At 42.2% G+C, this 14,854-nt stretch overlaps 1 protein-coding gene across 2 annotated transcripts in view; it reads left to right on the top strand.

Moving 5' to 3' along the window:
- Nucleotides 1–14,854, top strand: part of UBE2Q2 (ubiquitin conjugating enzyme E2 Q2) — a 69,892-nt gene that overhangs the window by 38,926 nt on the left and 16,112 nt on the right. For both annotated transcript variants that reach the window (XM_089655301.1, XM_089655300.1), the window contains exon 4: nt 10,800–10,856. In XM_089655301.1, coding sequence (XP_089511427.1) covers nt 10,800–10,856 — 57 coding nt within the window. The remainder of the gene's footprint in view (nt 1–10,799; nt 10,857–14,854) is intronic.

Here is a 14,854-nt window from a genome sequence, read left to right as displayed (position 1 = left end):
AGATGGTGTGGGTCAGCCGCAAGTTAAGGCCTCCTTAGTCCGGTGCAGAGCAGTCTGCAAAAGTGTAGCCTTCCTCACCTAAGTCCTGATAAGGCCAGTGTTCATCAGAGCATTGGGAAGCACTGACCCCAGAACTGTGTAGGCTCACCCATCATAAAACGGATAAGGTAGCTTCTCCCAGGAATTGAAAGATTGTAACCTCACAAATCCTAACAGTTAAAGATGACAGAATGAAATGAACATTCTGTTTTTTTCCCCTATGTTTCATGTCATGGATTATGACCGATGTTGGTTCTAATTCAGAGTTCTCCCGACTGACCCCTCCCAAAACAGCCTAGTGGCCAGTATTCAGAGCCACCCCCCCCCTTGCAGGGGGATTTTAAAAAGACAGGCTGACACAAGCCTAAGGGAAGAAAAACACATCTCCTGATTTTAACATCGTAACAGCAGGAGATCAAAGACCCTTTCCGCTCTGCAACTTGGATCTGCTTACAAACCAAGGCATATTGGCAAGTAACTTAACCCTTTAACTTCCTTCCTATTATCTCTTTGCTGTGTTGTGGGGGGGATATATATATATATATATATATATATATATATATATATAATATGTGTGTGTGTGTTCTTACATCTTTTGGTAAATATTTTATTGCACCTGTTTGACACTTTCAGAAAGAAAGTTTATTACTAAAAGAGTCAAACTGTTTTTAAGTGCTTACTTGCAATTCACGAATTCCTGCCTTTTGAAGAGACGCTACTGTTTGTTATCTCTGTATGACAGGTCTGCGGACTGTGTTATATAGATCAATATTTCAATCATTCTAGTGTATATTTGATAACGGGAGTTTCCCAGTCTCCGACAAAAAGGGGGTGGTGGCAGTGAAGGGTTAGTTGCGTAATTAACCCAACCCAGTAATAAGCGCATTCAGGCTGCCGGTGCGTCGATTGCGTTCCATTAGCTGGACAATCATTGTGCAGGGCGCAGCTGAGTGTGGCCTTGTTACGCGCGTCACACCGCGGCTTTAGATCGGCTGGTCCTTCGGTCACGAGTTTGGTGAGAAGGTTTGGGGTCTGACGCTGCAGGGCGTGACGTATTATTGTTGGTCGCTTTCGTGCGATTGTCGCATGTTGGTGGCGGCGATCGTGACACGCTCAGGTAGTGTTTAATATCCCAATGGGAATTTGAGGGAGTGAGGAATGTGGCATGTTAGGTTGCAAGCTCCCTGGAGTTGAAGGGGAGGATGTAGAGGGAGATTTAGACTCGCCCTGCATTGTGGCTTCCATATGAAGATCCTCCCTGGGGAGCGCCTGTATGTTCCTGGACAGAGGAAGAGTCCGCCATGATGGCGCCGGCTGGGTCTCCCACCCGCGGACCGGCAAGGAATGGGACAATGCTGCCCTGTTGGCGCTCTTTAGCGGGTTCTGCTGGAGGCTGTGTTTCTCCCCCCCCTTCTTCCGCAGCATCACCTCAGTCAAGCATGGTAGGCTGTGTCAGTGCTGTCCAAAGCTTAACAGCGGTGGGCAGCAGGAGCTCCAGAATCAGCCTCCTTCCTCTGTGGCTATGGTTTAGCCACGCCCCTCTTTAAAGCCTATTGTAACTATCCTGGTGGGGGGGGGGGATTTCTGTGCGCTTGAAGTATGCCAAACAGCACCATGGAAAACCACAACACTATTTGGGTAAAGTTTTGTTGACTAATAAAATAAAAATGTAATTGTTCAGAAAGAATACTCAGAACTATGTATAGCGCTAAATACGCACAATTTACCAACATCATCTCAACAGATTAAGCCTATTCTCATGTGAAAGGAAAGATGTCTATATTTGCCTATTCTGAGAGCGTTCTAGTCCGGTAACGTGATCTCTCCAGTGGCTGGCTTCAGTGAAGAAAAAAGATCGCTGACAACGTCTGCAGAGCCTATGCAGTTATGTCACCCTTAGACTTGCTATCGGGCATCCATTGTTGGCTGTTCCTTCTCTACACTGAAGCTGGCGCCTGGAGCTGATTATGTGACTGGACCTTAGCTCCCTCAGCATAAGTAAGTATAGACCTCTTTCCTCCTTACAAGGTAGTTAGAATAAGCTTAAAATGGAGGGTGGGATAAGGTTTAAGTATAGTTAGGATTTGACTGGACTTTTACTTTAAGTTGACTAAAGAGGTCTGGTGGTAACCATATACTGCACCAATGACAAAAGAGGTGTGGTTGCAATTTGGTGGTAATGTATTCACGAAGGACCCTGGTACCCAGTCTGCAGACCTGAGATTCTGGCAATCGGTAGTCAAGAGTCAGAACATTGATTTGTAAAGGGGCTGTAATGTCAGTGATCTGTCTTGTGGTGCATACCTCTACTGTCTTTCACTATGCCTCCAGTTCCCAACCACACCTGTAGTATGTCCAGTTCGACCATCTTATTGTAGTATGTCTAAACTTCTCTAACTGTTCCCTTTGCATACAGTGGCAAGAAAGTATGTGAACCCATTGGAATTAAAATGTGATCTGATCCTCATCTAAGTCACAATAGACAAACCCAATGTGCTTAAGTGGTTAACACACAAACTATTCTAATTTTGTCTTTATTGAACACCCTCCTCAAACATTCACAGCGATGGAGGAAAAAGTAAATGAACCCATGGACTTATTACTTTAACCACTCTTTTTGTTCTGGGTGGACGTCATAGCTGTGTGGTGATCAGTGGTCCGCGAGGGACACAGCTGATCACATGGTAGTCTAAGTCATCGGCTCTTTACAGCAGTGTCCAATCACAGCTGATCACATGCAAACAGGAAATGCTGGTTATCAGCAGTCCTCTCCTCACACTGACAGTGTGAGAGGAGAGCCGGTAAGTGGCATTCCTCAGAGGGGACATGTACACTGAATCAGGGCACTGATCATTAGTGCCCTGATTTTCAGTGCCCATCAATGCCAGATATCCATGCCCATCAGAGCTGCTTTTCAGTGTCCTTTAGTTATGCCTGTCAATGTCCATCAGTGCTGCCTTGCGGTGCCTATAAATGATGCCCATCAGTGCAGCCTCATTAGCACAGGGTGATGGAGAAAAATTACTTATTTACAAAATTTTATAAGGGAAACTAAAACTTCCCCAAAACACCCCCCCCCCCCCCAAAAAAAAAGTTGTCTTTAGTTTAGCAAAAAATAAAAAGACCCAGTGGTGATTAAATACCACCAAAAGAGCTCTGTTTTAAAAAAAAAAAAAAAATCTAGTTTGGGTACATTGTTGTATGACTGCGCAATTGTCATGCAGCACTGTACTGAAAGCTGAAAATTGGCCTGGGCAGGAAGGCGGTGAAAGTGCCTGGTAGGCAAGTGGTTAGAGAAAGCTAATTGAAGTCAATTTGCTTAAGCCCAAATAATGAAATGACTTTGGAGCTGTGTTTTCGACCTACTTTGATAAGACTCTCAATCACTTCCTGTCCTTAGGCTATTTTATTAATTGCCTATGGTTGAGGTGGTTATACCGGGATGAGGGTTGCCATTACCACCATTATCCCGGTATAGGGGTTTTTTGTGTTTTACTTTTTTTTTTTTTTTCCCCCCATAGGATGATTCCCTACAATGTAAATGTAATCTTGGTGGTTCTGGAGCCACTGGATTACCTTTACAGGTAGTGGAACGGGTCCCTTCCTCATGTTCATCCTTTTGTGATAGCAAAAAAGTTCATCCAAAAAAATTAAAGGTACAATGTTAAAATAAATTTTAGGTCCCGCACATGTAGGTCTCGCACGCATATGTCACACCTGAGGCATTGCCACAAACAGAGTGAGAGCGCTGGACCTTCTGTGTAACTCTAAACTGGTAACCTGTAAAGGCTTTTAAAGATTTTGATTTTTTTTTTTTTTTTTTTTTTTTAGGTATCGATTTACTTGGCATAACATCTTTTATATCTTCTTTTACAAAGGTTTTATTAATGTTCAGTCAGAGCTATTAATAGGACAGTTACAATCATTATTTATTATTATTATTATTATACAGGATTTATATACGGCTAATGGTTTGCTCAGCGCTTTACAATATAAAGGGAGACAATACAGCAACAATACAGTTCAATACAAGAGGGTTAGGAGGGCCCTGCTCCTTGGAGCTTACAATCTAAGAGGGAGGGGCTGGTGGCACAAAAGGTAATAACTGTGGGGGATGAACTGATAGGAGGAATAGATGTAGGCATAGAAAGCACATGAAAGAGCCATACTGTGTAAAGATCAAAAATACAAGCAAATACATGTAGCTGTTGGTAGCAATAGAGTATTAAACTATGTGTCAGATGATATGCATAAACTGTGGAATATTATGCAAGGATTGTACTTCTTGTAATCGTCTAGGCCACAGGGACGCTTGGCAGCTAGGAAGTCTTTTAACTGATCAAAAAGTAAGGAAGTGAACAGAAAGAAAAGTGAAAGAGGAGTCCCAGGGGTCTGCAACACGGGGCTACTCGATCGACAAGAGTATTGTCAAATCGAGGTGGCTGCGCTTGGGCAATCCAGGGTTGCCACATCCGGAGAAATTTCTCATGGGTGTCTGACAGTATAGCCATTTTTCATTGACCATAATATTGTTTTCCAGGCTATGGCTATAATCAATTTGGTAGTAGTATAGCAATGTAATGCCAATATTCATTCCAGGTGAAGTAATTCTACAATTGGTTTACAGAGAAGGGCCTCTTATGGATTCTTCTTGAGGTCAGTGTGCATCAAGGTGCAGAGTAGCACATACAGCACTGGCCAAAAATTGAGAAACACAAATTTACCTGCTAGGAAACGTGCAGTCGTCATTGAATTGCACAAAAAAGGATTCATAGGCAAGGATATTGCTGCTATTAAGATTGCACGTAAATTAACCATTTATTGGATCAGGAAGAACTTCAAGGAGAGTGGTTCAATTGTTGTGAAGAAGGCTTCAGAGCACCCAGGAAAGTCTAGCAAGTGCCAGGACCATCTCCTAAAGCTGATTCAGCTGCGGGATCGGGGCACCACCAGTGCAGAGTTTGCTCAGGAATGGCAGCAGGCAGGTGTGAGTGCATCTGCATGCAAAGTGAGGCAAAGACTTTTCGAGGATGGGTTAGTGTCAAGAAGGGCAGCAAAGAAGCCACATATCTCCAGGAAAATAATCGGGGAGAGACTGATATTCTGCAAAAGGTACAGGGATTGGACTGCTGAGGACTGGGGTAGTAATTTTTTTTTTCTCTGAATCCCCTTTCCGATTGTTTGGGGCATCCGGGGAAAAAACCTTGTCCGGAGAAGAAAAGGCGCGCACTTCAATCAGTCTTGTGCCATGCCAACAGTAAAGCATCCTGAGATCATTCATGTGTGGGGTTGCTTCTCAGGCAAAATTGTGAGTGAGCCCAGTCCCTTGGCTAAGAACACAGCAATGAATAAAGAATGGTACAAAAATATCTTCAGAGTGCAACTTCTCCCAAGTGTCCAAGAACAGTTTGGTGACTAACGATGCCTTTTCCAGCATGATGGAGCACCTTGCCATAAGGCAAAAGTGATCACTAAGTGGCTTTGGGAACAAAACATTGAAATTTTGGGTCCTTGGCCAGGGAACTCCCCAGACCTTAATCCCATTGAGAACTTGTGGTCAATCCTCAAGAGGTGGGTGAACTATAAAACCCCAACAAATTCTTACTCCAAGCATTGATTAAACAAAAATGGGCTGCCATCAGTCAGGATGTGTCCCGGAGGTTGATTGGGGGGATCAACACTGCAAATATTGTCTCTTTTCATAAACTTAATGTAATTGTCTAAAGCCTTTTGAAACTTATGAAATGCTTGTATACTTTAGTATACAATAGTAACACCTGACAAATGGTGAGATAGATATATATAATACATATACTGTAAAAACACTGAAGCTGCAGACTTTGTGCAAATTAATATTTTGTGTCATTCCCAAAACTTTTGGCCAGGGCTGTAGACCCAAAGTCTACACACCTTCAGACAGGACCACCAGATGTCATTTTGTCCACCTGTGAGCATCCTCGGAAACAGTAGAAGTGAGCAGGAATAAAATGTGTGTGCCTAGCTGGCATATAGTACCATCTGTACAAGATCTCCATAAGAATTTTCCAATAGAAGTACATTCTTGGATAGTGTTAATGTCATGATCTGCCAGTCCTCTGGGTCCAGCTGTATCCCCAGGTCGCTTTCCCACTGAAGATAGTATGACCCCAGTAGAGGTTTTCTGGAGGTTATTTTAGAGTAGATCAGTGAAATAAGGCCAGAGGAATGAGGTTGAGCTCTATAGAGTAACTCTCAAATGGGGTTGGTGTATAGGTACAGTAATGGGCTGAGATCTGTGAAGTGGAGATATAAAATGGCGGAGTTGAAGACACTCATAATGCTCCTGCAATGGGAAGTCAAGTGAGGCTCTAAGGGCATCAAATGTTAGAAGCCTAGTAGGGGTAAGAAGCAAATTTTATATTAAAAAAAAAAACCCCCATGGTCAGCTCACTGGGAAAATGGTCTTGGATTTTCAAGTCCCGGAGGAAACAGTGGGCACTGAAGTATATCCAAGAATGGGAGATGAGGTGAGATCAGGCCAGCTAAGAATTTGACCCCACATTCAGAAGGTGTGTAGCCAGATTGGGCAAACTGTTGGCGAAGGGCCACAGGAAACCACGGTAGAGGAGATAAAGGTAGGGGATGGGAGTCTACAACATCTATAGTGGCCCACAGCAAAAGGCAGTGTGTCTCATGTAGATGACACGGGAGCAACGGTGGCCACTAAATAACAAGCCTGAAGATTCGGGACCGAGAGGCAGCCATTGATCTTAAAAGCAAACATGACCTGTTTGTTGATTCTAGGTCTAGAAGATCCCCAAATAAATTTCAAGAGTTTTTGTTGGTTTATGTGAAGAACATGAGGGAACTGACTCGAAAGACATATAACCATTTCAGAAAGTGGAACATGCGGACTGTGACCATCCTGCCAAACCAGGAGAGTGGAAATTAGGTCCAGGAGGACAATAGCTCAGTCCAGTTCTTGGAGGGGGCAAATTAGCCTGATGGAGTTCCTTGTAGAATGAGGTGAGCCTGATTCCTAAGTATGGTAAGGCATTGGACCATTGCAAGAGAGAGAAGTTTTTCAAATCTATTTAGTTGGTGAAAAATGTATGGACATTGCCCTAGACTTGGCAGGATTAAACATCCTTTTATATTTTATCAACAATTTGGGTATTTGTTTTTGTGCATTTAAAATTCTTTAATGTGCATTTTTTTTTCCCCAAAAAATTTTTTGTCTGAAAAACTGCCTTACAGTTATTGTGTGACATAAAAATATCTAACACCCACCATTTTTTTTTTCTCTCTATGGACTCTGCTTACAAATGTTTGGGATGGGGGGGCTCTATTTTTCTACCAAAAAAAGCTGATTTTTACATATTGGAAAGGAATGTCAGAATTGGCCCAGACTGGAACTGGCTAAGATTACTGGTCATAAAAGGCATCAGTTGATGTGAACCGTGCCTTGCAAAATGGAGTTCTCTAAAGATAAAGTTCACGAGTAGTTGATCTGCATAAGGCTGAAAAAGGATACAAAGCAATCTCAGTGTTTTAAGCATCCATCAATCGACAGACAAATTGTCTATAAATGTACACTGTTTATCACTGTGCCTATTCTTCCTAGAAGAGGACACCCAGCTAAGATGACTCCCAAGGCACAACGGAGAATCCTCAATTAGGTACAGAAGAACCCACAAATAACAGCTGAAGACATCACTGGAACTGGAAAGCATCCCTGTTCATGAGTCTACCATATGTAAGTCTTTGAACAGGCAGGGTGTCCATGGCAGAACACCACAGAAGAAGTCACTGCTCTCCAAAAAAAAAAAAAAAAAAACATTGCTGCGTGCCTGAAGTTTGCCAAAGAGCACCTTGGCAAACCACAACACTACTGGGAAAATGTTTTGTGGACTAATGAAACAAAAATGTAATTGTTCAAGAAGAATACTCAGCACTGTATATAGTGCATAAAAGGCATAACTTACAAACATCTCAACAGTGGCACATGGTGGAGGGAATATCATGATTTGGACTTGCTTTGTTACCGCAGGGCCTGAACCACTTGCCCTCATTGGAGTGTGGGGGGGGGGGGGTGATGGATGGAATTCCCAAGTTTAACAAAAGGATGTCAGGGTGGCTATCATCCAGCTGAAGCATAGCAGAAGTTGGGTGATGCAGCTGGACCGTGACCCTAAGCATAGCAGTAAATCCACCACAGACTGGCTTAAGGAAAAATAAATTTGGCATGTAGAATGGCCCAATCAGAGCCCACTTTAACCCCATAGATGCTGTTGAATGACCTCAGAGCTATTCTCACCAGACATCCTGCAAATATGTAGCTGAAGCAGTTTTTTTAAATAGGAATGGTCAAAAAATGGTCGTTCCTCCTGAACGTTGTGCAGGTCTGATCCAGAACTACATAAAGCACTTGTTTGAACCCATGGAGTAATTTTGCAAACCACCTTTGGTTCAGTTACTTTATCCTCCACCTCTGTGAATGTATAATGGGTGTGTTCAATAAAGGCACAAGAAATTAGAATGGATTGTGTTATCTTCTTAAAATGGTTGTAAAGGTGGTGTTTTTTTTTTTTTTTGTTTTTTCCTTCATGCATTTTATGCATAAAGCTAAAAACCTTCAGTGTGCAGCTCCCTCCTCTGCCCCTAATGGTTGCCTGAGCCAGATCTCGATCCAGTGTTGGGCACGAGAGTAGTAGCTCCTTCAGGTGTCTTCTCCTTAATTTGCTCAGACACAGCAGCGGGAGCCATTGGCTCCCCCTGCCGCCAATCGCAGCTAGTGAGGTGATGGAGAGGCGGGGCCGAGACACACAAAGGTGGCTTGTGAGCAAGCATGCACTAGTGCCCTTAGAGCAAGCTGCTTGCTCTGGGGGGAATTCAGCAGAGGGGAGAAGCCAGAAGTGCCAGCAGGGGACCCAAAAAAGGGATTGGGACTGCTTTGGGCAGAGCAGGTAAGTATGACCTGTTTGTATCTTATAAACAAAACATCTGAAATTTTAGTATCACTTTTAGGTGGTTCTATGCATTAAGGTTAAAAACCTTCTGCACTTGGAAGGGACAGGGGGAGCCAGGAGCGCCAGTGGGAAGCGTTGGGCTGCTTTGTGCAAAACCCTTTTTTTTTTTTTTTTTTTTTTTTTTTAGAATCCCTTTAACCACATTTGTGTTTTTGTCTATTGTGATTTTAGATGGGGATCAGATCACATATGATGGCAAATTACTGCAGAAAACCAGTTTAAAGTGATTCTATAGGCTTACTTTAAAAAAGTCTATATTTACCTGCTGTGTGCAGTGGTTTTGCACAGAGCAGCCCAGATCCTCCTCTTCTTGGGTTCCCCACCAGCACTTCTGGCCCCTCCCTTCCTGTTGGGTGCTCCCACAGAAAGCAGCTTGCAATGGGAGCACTCGAGCATGCCCACTCCCCAGCCACTGCTCCGTGTGCCCCGCCTCCCTGTTTTAATTGGCTCACTGGCTGTGATTGACAGCAACGGGAGCCAATGGCTCCAACTGCTATCTCAGTCAATGAGGAGAGGGAGTTCTGGGACAGTTGAGACTAGTGCACATCGCTGGATCAAGAGGGGGGCTTAGGTGAGTATTGGGGGGGGGGGGGGGCTGCTCAGAAAAGGTTTCTTGCCTTCAAGCATAGAATGCATGAAGGTTAAACCCTTTAACCTTTTCAACCTCTTTAAAGTTTAGTTAGAAAAGTAAGTCCTGCTAGGTCACTTCAGGCTGGCCCCTTTTACAGGTATAGGTATGTAAAACATAGGAGTAATACACTGTCTCACTCTGGTCTGCACATGCTTAGTTGCTCAATATTTTTAGGCACTGTGCCAAAAATGTAGGGGCCGATCTGCTGACAGCCTAAAGTTTTACTGCTGGTCAGGGGCTATCGGTTTCAGCTAAATAGCAGCGTCCAGCAAGAAGAAACAGGAACAATGCTGGAGGCAATTTATAGCACACTCATTTTGGTAGCATAGTTATTGTGGAATTTATGTTCTTTGCCAAGAACACTTTTTGGTTGTGAGGTTTTTATGGTTAAAGTTTATCACTTTTAACTCTAAGGGATTTACTTATTCTTACTACTGTATACTGAATATTATAAATTCCCGTGGCAGTTAAGGATCCCATACCTTGAATGATGACCAAAACGTCTCTAAGCATTGGCATTGTCTAAAGAAGTTCACCTTTTAAACAAAAATGATAAATGTACCACCCCCCCTTGCTGATGCCATGCAGGTCTCCTGCAGACTTGTCAATATCTGCTAGCCGTATGGGATGTACGGTCAAACGGATATACTGAAAGGAAGCTTGAATGAACTACCACGGCATTCTACAGCACCCTGGTAGTTCTTTGCAAACTACAAGCTGACGACCGCTAAGGCTGCTGGGACTTGTAGGCACTCATTCACAGAACTTTGTGAATGAGTGACACGGCCGTGTGGGCGGACCCCCCACACAGCCCCGCGGTTTTCAAATCTTACAGTAAGGGGAGAAGTTTCCCTGTGCTATCTGTCAGAGGGAGGGGGTGGCGGGCACTGCTGCGGCTATGGGAACATGTTCCAAAGGTGAACTTTATCCTTTAATGAGTTTAACCATTGAGGCCGTTTTAATAAGAATGCATTTTTATTTATTGCAGAGATTTAGCTTTGGAGGCCCTGTACATTAAAACTATTACAGAAAGTATTGTGTGAGCTACAGGATTTTTACCTGTTTGCTTTTTCTATGCCAGCTTAAAAAACTTGCTCAGTTTTAGTGACTTTTTTTTGCAGAATGGCACAACAGAAGAAGTCACATCTGAAGAGGAAGAGGAGGAAGACATGGGAGAGGTAAGAAATACAAACATTGGTAATGTCCACTTTGGGTAAATTTGTGTGACTATCTCCAAAGAACCTCTTATGATGCCAAAATAATCTTATGCATCCAACACACTTCCTGGTGCATGTGATGCCTGGACCTCCACTGCACATTATTTCTTCTGATGACCTGTGTCTTGTGATGAAGGGGTGGGCGGTTGTAGCCAGAGCAGTTTTAGCTTTTAATAAGTGGAGATGGGACTCGCCAACCTCTGGAGTGATAAGTGTTGGTCGTCTTCTGCAGGGATCACTTTAAACGTTATTTTAATTAAAGGTTAAGTTCACCTTTTAGGGGCACATTACACCAATATTTAGGGAGTAACCTGTCCTTAGAATTCACTCCTGGCGCCAGTACTCCCTTCTCTTTGACAGTGGGAAGGGTATCTTCTCCCTGTACCTGCTGTCATGTTGAAAACGGCATGGCCGTGAGAATCTTCACCCACAAGGCCGTGTCATTCGTTCGTTTGCAGTGAATGAACCAGGCTACAAGTACGGTCAGCCATTGTGGTTGAAGGCTTGTATCTCTTAATGAACTACAAGAGTGATGATGAGTAATCTCATAGATCATTGATTGCAGGTACAATGCTTTACAGGCTGCAATGTAAAAGGTTAACTTCTCCTTTTGTTTTTGTTTTTTTTAAATTCAGGCACTGGTTGCAGTGAAAAAAGACTAGCATAGAAAGTGTAGTTGTATGTATTCTGTTTTTTTGAGATATGTAAAATTTGTCTGTCCACAATTTTTTTTTTTTTTTTTTTTTTTTTTTTTTTTTTAAATTCTCCCCTCATTCAGACTGTTTTGGTGAAAGAAATGCCAAGTGGAGGGCAATTGAAATAAACCCTGCATAAAAAATATACTACAAGCAAATAAGTTTAACTGTAAATAGGAAAGCAGTGCAACATTGCAAAAAAAAAAAAAAGGGGTTAGTCCTAGATCAATATAGATAAACTGATGTAGCGCTACTCACATACACATAATTAACATTTTCATTATTATAGTCAAAGAAGTGAAGACTAAATTAGTAGTAACACAATGTGCAAATAATACCAAGTGATAAGATCCTAATGTGGTCTACCAAATAACTAAATCGTGCTGTGATCCAAATGGATCAACAAGTGAAAGAAAGGTGAAACAACGCACATCTACATAATGTGTGAGACCATGTAATAAATTAAATAAGTGAAAATATCCTAAACAGGATAAAACTGTGATGGTGGATAATAGTCCAACTGGGACTTGAAAGTGGTGAGTCTATATCAATATAGACTCCACTAGAGAGATAAACACATAAACATGCAAGACTAATGAACGTGCATTAAAGATGCGATTTCAGATAAACTGATCATATATCCAGTAGTGCAACTGTCAAAAAAATTGCAACTCCAAAGGAAAAAAAAAAAAAAATATATATATATATATATATATATATATATATATATATATATGTATGTGTATATGTACGCACACAACTTCAATTCTGCGGCGAACCGCACAATACACGGCTTATTTGTGAACCAAAGTCCAGAGTGGCGCTAACCTCGCCACTTAATCCAAAACCAAATGAACACTCGTTCCTGTGTATGGTGACTGTGGGTAACCACGACCAAGATCCAAAAGTGGCGAGATTGGCCTCTCGCCTTATAACTTCGACCCGTAGGGATCAAAGCATATTTGGGATCACAATATCAGATCCTCCAAGCATATGATTCCTCTGCTGCTCAGACCTCTCTCCACAAATGGTCTCCCTCTCTGGGGTTGCGCAATGGTGGTGGCTTCCTCTCCAGGTAAAGATATGGGGTGTGTGCCAATATCTGAAGATGTTATTTTATGGAGATTCATTCCCCAGCCAAAACTCATTCAGGCGACTGCCAAACCCTTCCTTGTAAGCCTGCCCGAAAGAAGCTCACTGATCCATCCCAACGATGCTGGAACACTAGTCATCCACCTCCATCTCTATGCATATCACACAGGACTTTCAGCAGCTGTGTGCCATCCGGGTATATTGTGTACCAGTCACTCGGCACTTCTCCATAAGTCTGAAGATCTCTGCAATTTCTGGCAACATATAATGGGCCAGGTTTGCTCCTGTCTCCTTTCTCCCCTCTCTGCCCAGGTAGACCTCTTTCTACTTTTTGGTTGGTTTACCAACATCACTATCAGGACAAGTCGGAAAGCCAGGGATAGCCGGTCTACCTGGGCAGAAAGGGGAGAAAGGAGACCGGAGCGAACCTGGTCCATTATATGTTGCCAGAAATTGCAAAGATCTTAGACTTATGGAGAGGTGCTGAGTGACTGCTACACAATATACCCGGATGGCACACAGCCGTTTGAAAGTCCTGTGTGATATGCATACAGATGGATCACAGCACGATTTAGTTATTTGGTATAGACCACATTAGGATCTTATCACTTGGTATTATTTGCACATTGTGTCACTACTAATTTAGTCTTCACTTCTTTAACTATAATAATGAAAATATGTTAATTATGTGTATGTGAGTAGCGCTACATCAGTTTATCTATATTGCATGTATTTGATCATTGGTATGATTTAGATGTTAGCAGCTTCTCTGCGAATATTTGTACTCAGTTGGTAGCTTAAGCGCAGGAGGTTCACACCACTACTCCTTAGTCCTAGATCAGCCCTGGCAATCTGTTACAGTCCAAGGAACTTGGGGCACTTGCTATATAACCTTTGTCTAGTGGCTGCCAGGTAGTCATCTGTCCTGTACTGTGCATTAGCAGCATTTTGTTACTTAATACTAGTTTTATATTGCTAGTGTATGGATCAGCTTATGGCTTCCAATGGCCTGCTTTCTCAACCAATAAATGTGACTTTTTCAATACATTTAACCACTTCAGCCCCAAGCCATTTTTGTTAAAATTTTAAAATCAATACATTTTGCTAAAAAATGTCTTAGAACTGCCAAACCTTATATATTTTTAAAGAAGAGATCTTAAAAAAATTGCAATAAAACACCAATTTATTCTTTTATTTCCCTGAACATAATTTTTGGGAAAAAAAAATACTTTTTGAATCTGATTGCAAAAAGCACAAAAAATTACCCAACTTTTTTGTAAAATATAAGATGTTATGCACAATAAATAGATACCAAACATGTAACATGTTAAAATGTACGCCTAGTAATAGCAACAAACATAAATTTTACTATTCACAGGCAATTCTTTTAAAAGCCTTTACAGGTTACCACTTTAGATTTACAGAAGAGGTCTAGAGCTAGAAGTACTGCCCATGATCTGACATTTGCGGCAATACCTCATATGTGGTGAGCATGTAAGCATCCCCTGTAACAGCAATAGATACATGACTGTTTTTTTCGGTTTTTTGTTTTTTATGGCAGGATCGGCGGTCTGACACACCAAATCCCTCCTCTGCACTTGAAAGCATTCAGAATACCAAGAGCGGTGTTTTTGAATGCTTTCAGATTTTTAAAAATGGCAGTGATGGTTTCAGATTAAACTAATAGTGATGCCCTGTGCAGGAGAGCTTGTACAAGCAATCGAGCGGCTAGTTAGCTACTCCGATTGCTTGTACAAGAGAGCCGACTGCTGGCTCTTAAGCGGAAAAAAAAAATACTGTGATTATAAGCAGCAAAAGTCCAGCGACATGCAGGTACATTGGTGGTCCGAAAGTGGTTAATGAAACCATAACTCAGAAATGCAGATGGGCAGAGGTTCTCCAATCTGTGAAAAGCTGTGCCTAAAAATTGTTGAACAATTTCAGAATGACTCATTGAAAAATTGCAAAGACTGGATGCAAGGGACAAGGCTGAAACACAATGTTGGATGCCCCTGATTTTTGAGCCCACAGGTGGAAGTGCATTCTAAACCGGCATGATTCTGTGATGGATGTCACTGCATGGATTTAGGAATACTTCCAAAAATCACTGTGAACACAGTTTGCTGTGGTATCCAAAAATGCAAGGTAAAGCTCTATCCTGCAATGAAGCAA

Source organism: Staurois parvus, unplaced genomic scaffold (genome assembly GCF_062004578.1).
Source record: "Staurois parvus isolate SC_StPar_1 unplaced genomic scaffold, SC_StPar_1.0 ptg000832l, whole genome shotgun sequence".
In the NCBI taxonomy this organism is placed as follows: Eukaryota; Metazoa; Chordata; class Amphibia; order Anura; family Ranidae; genus Staurois; species Staurois parvus.
This window is presented reverse-complemented; position numbering and strand designations above follow the sequence as displayed.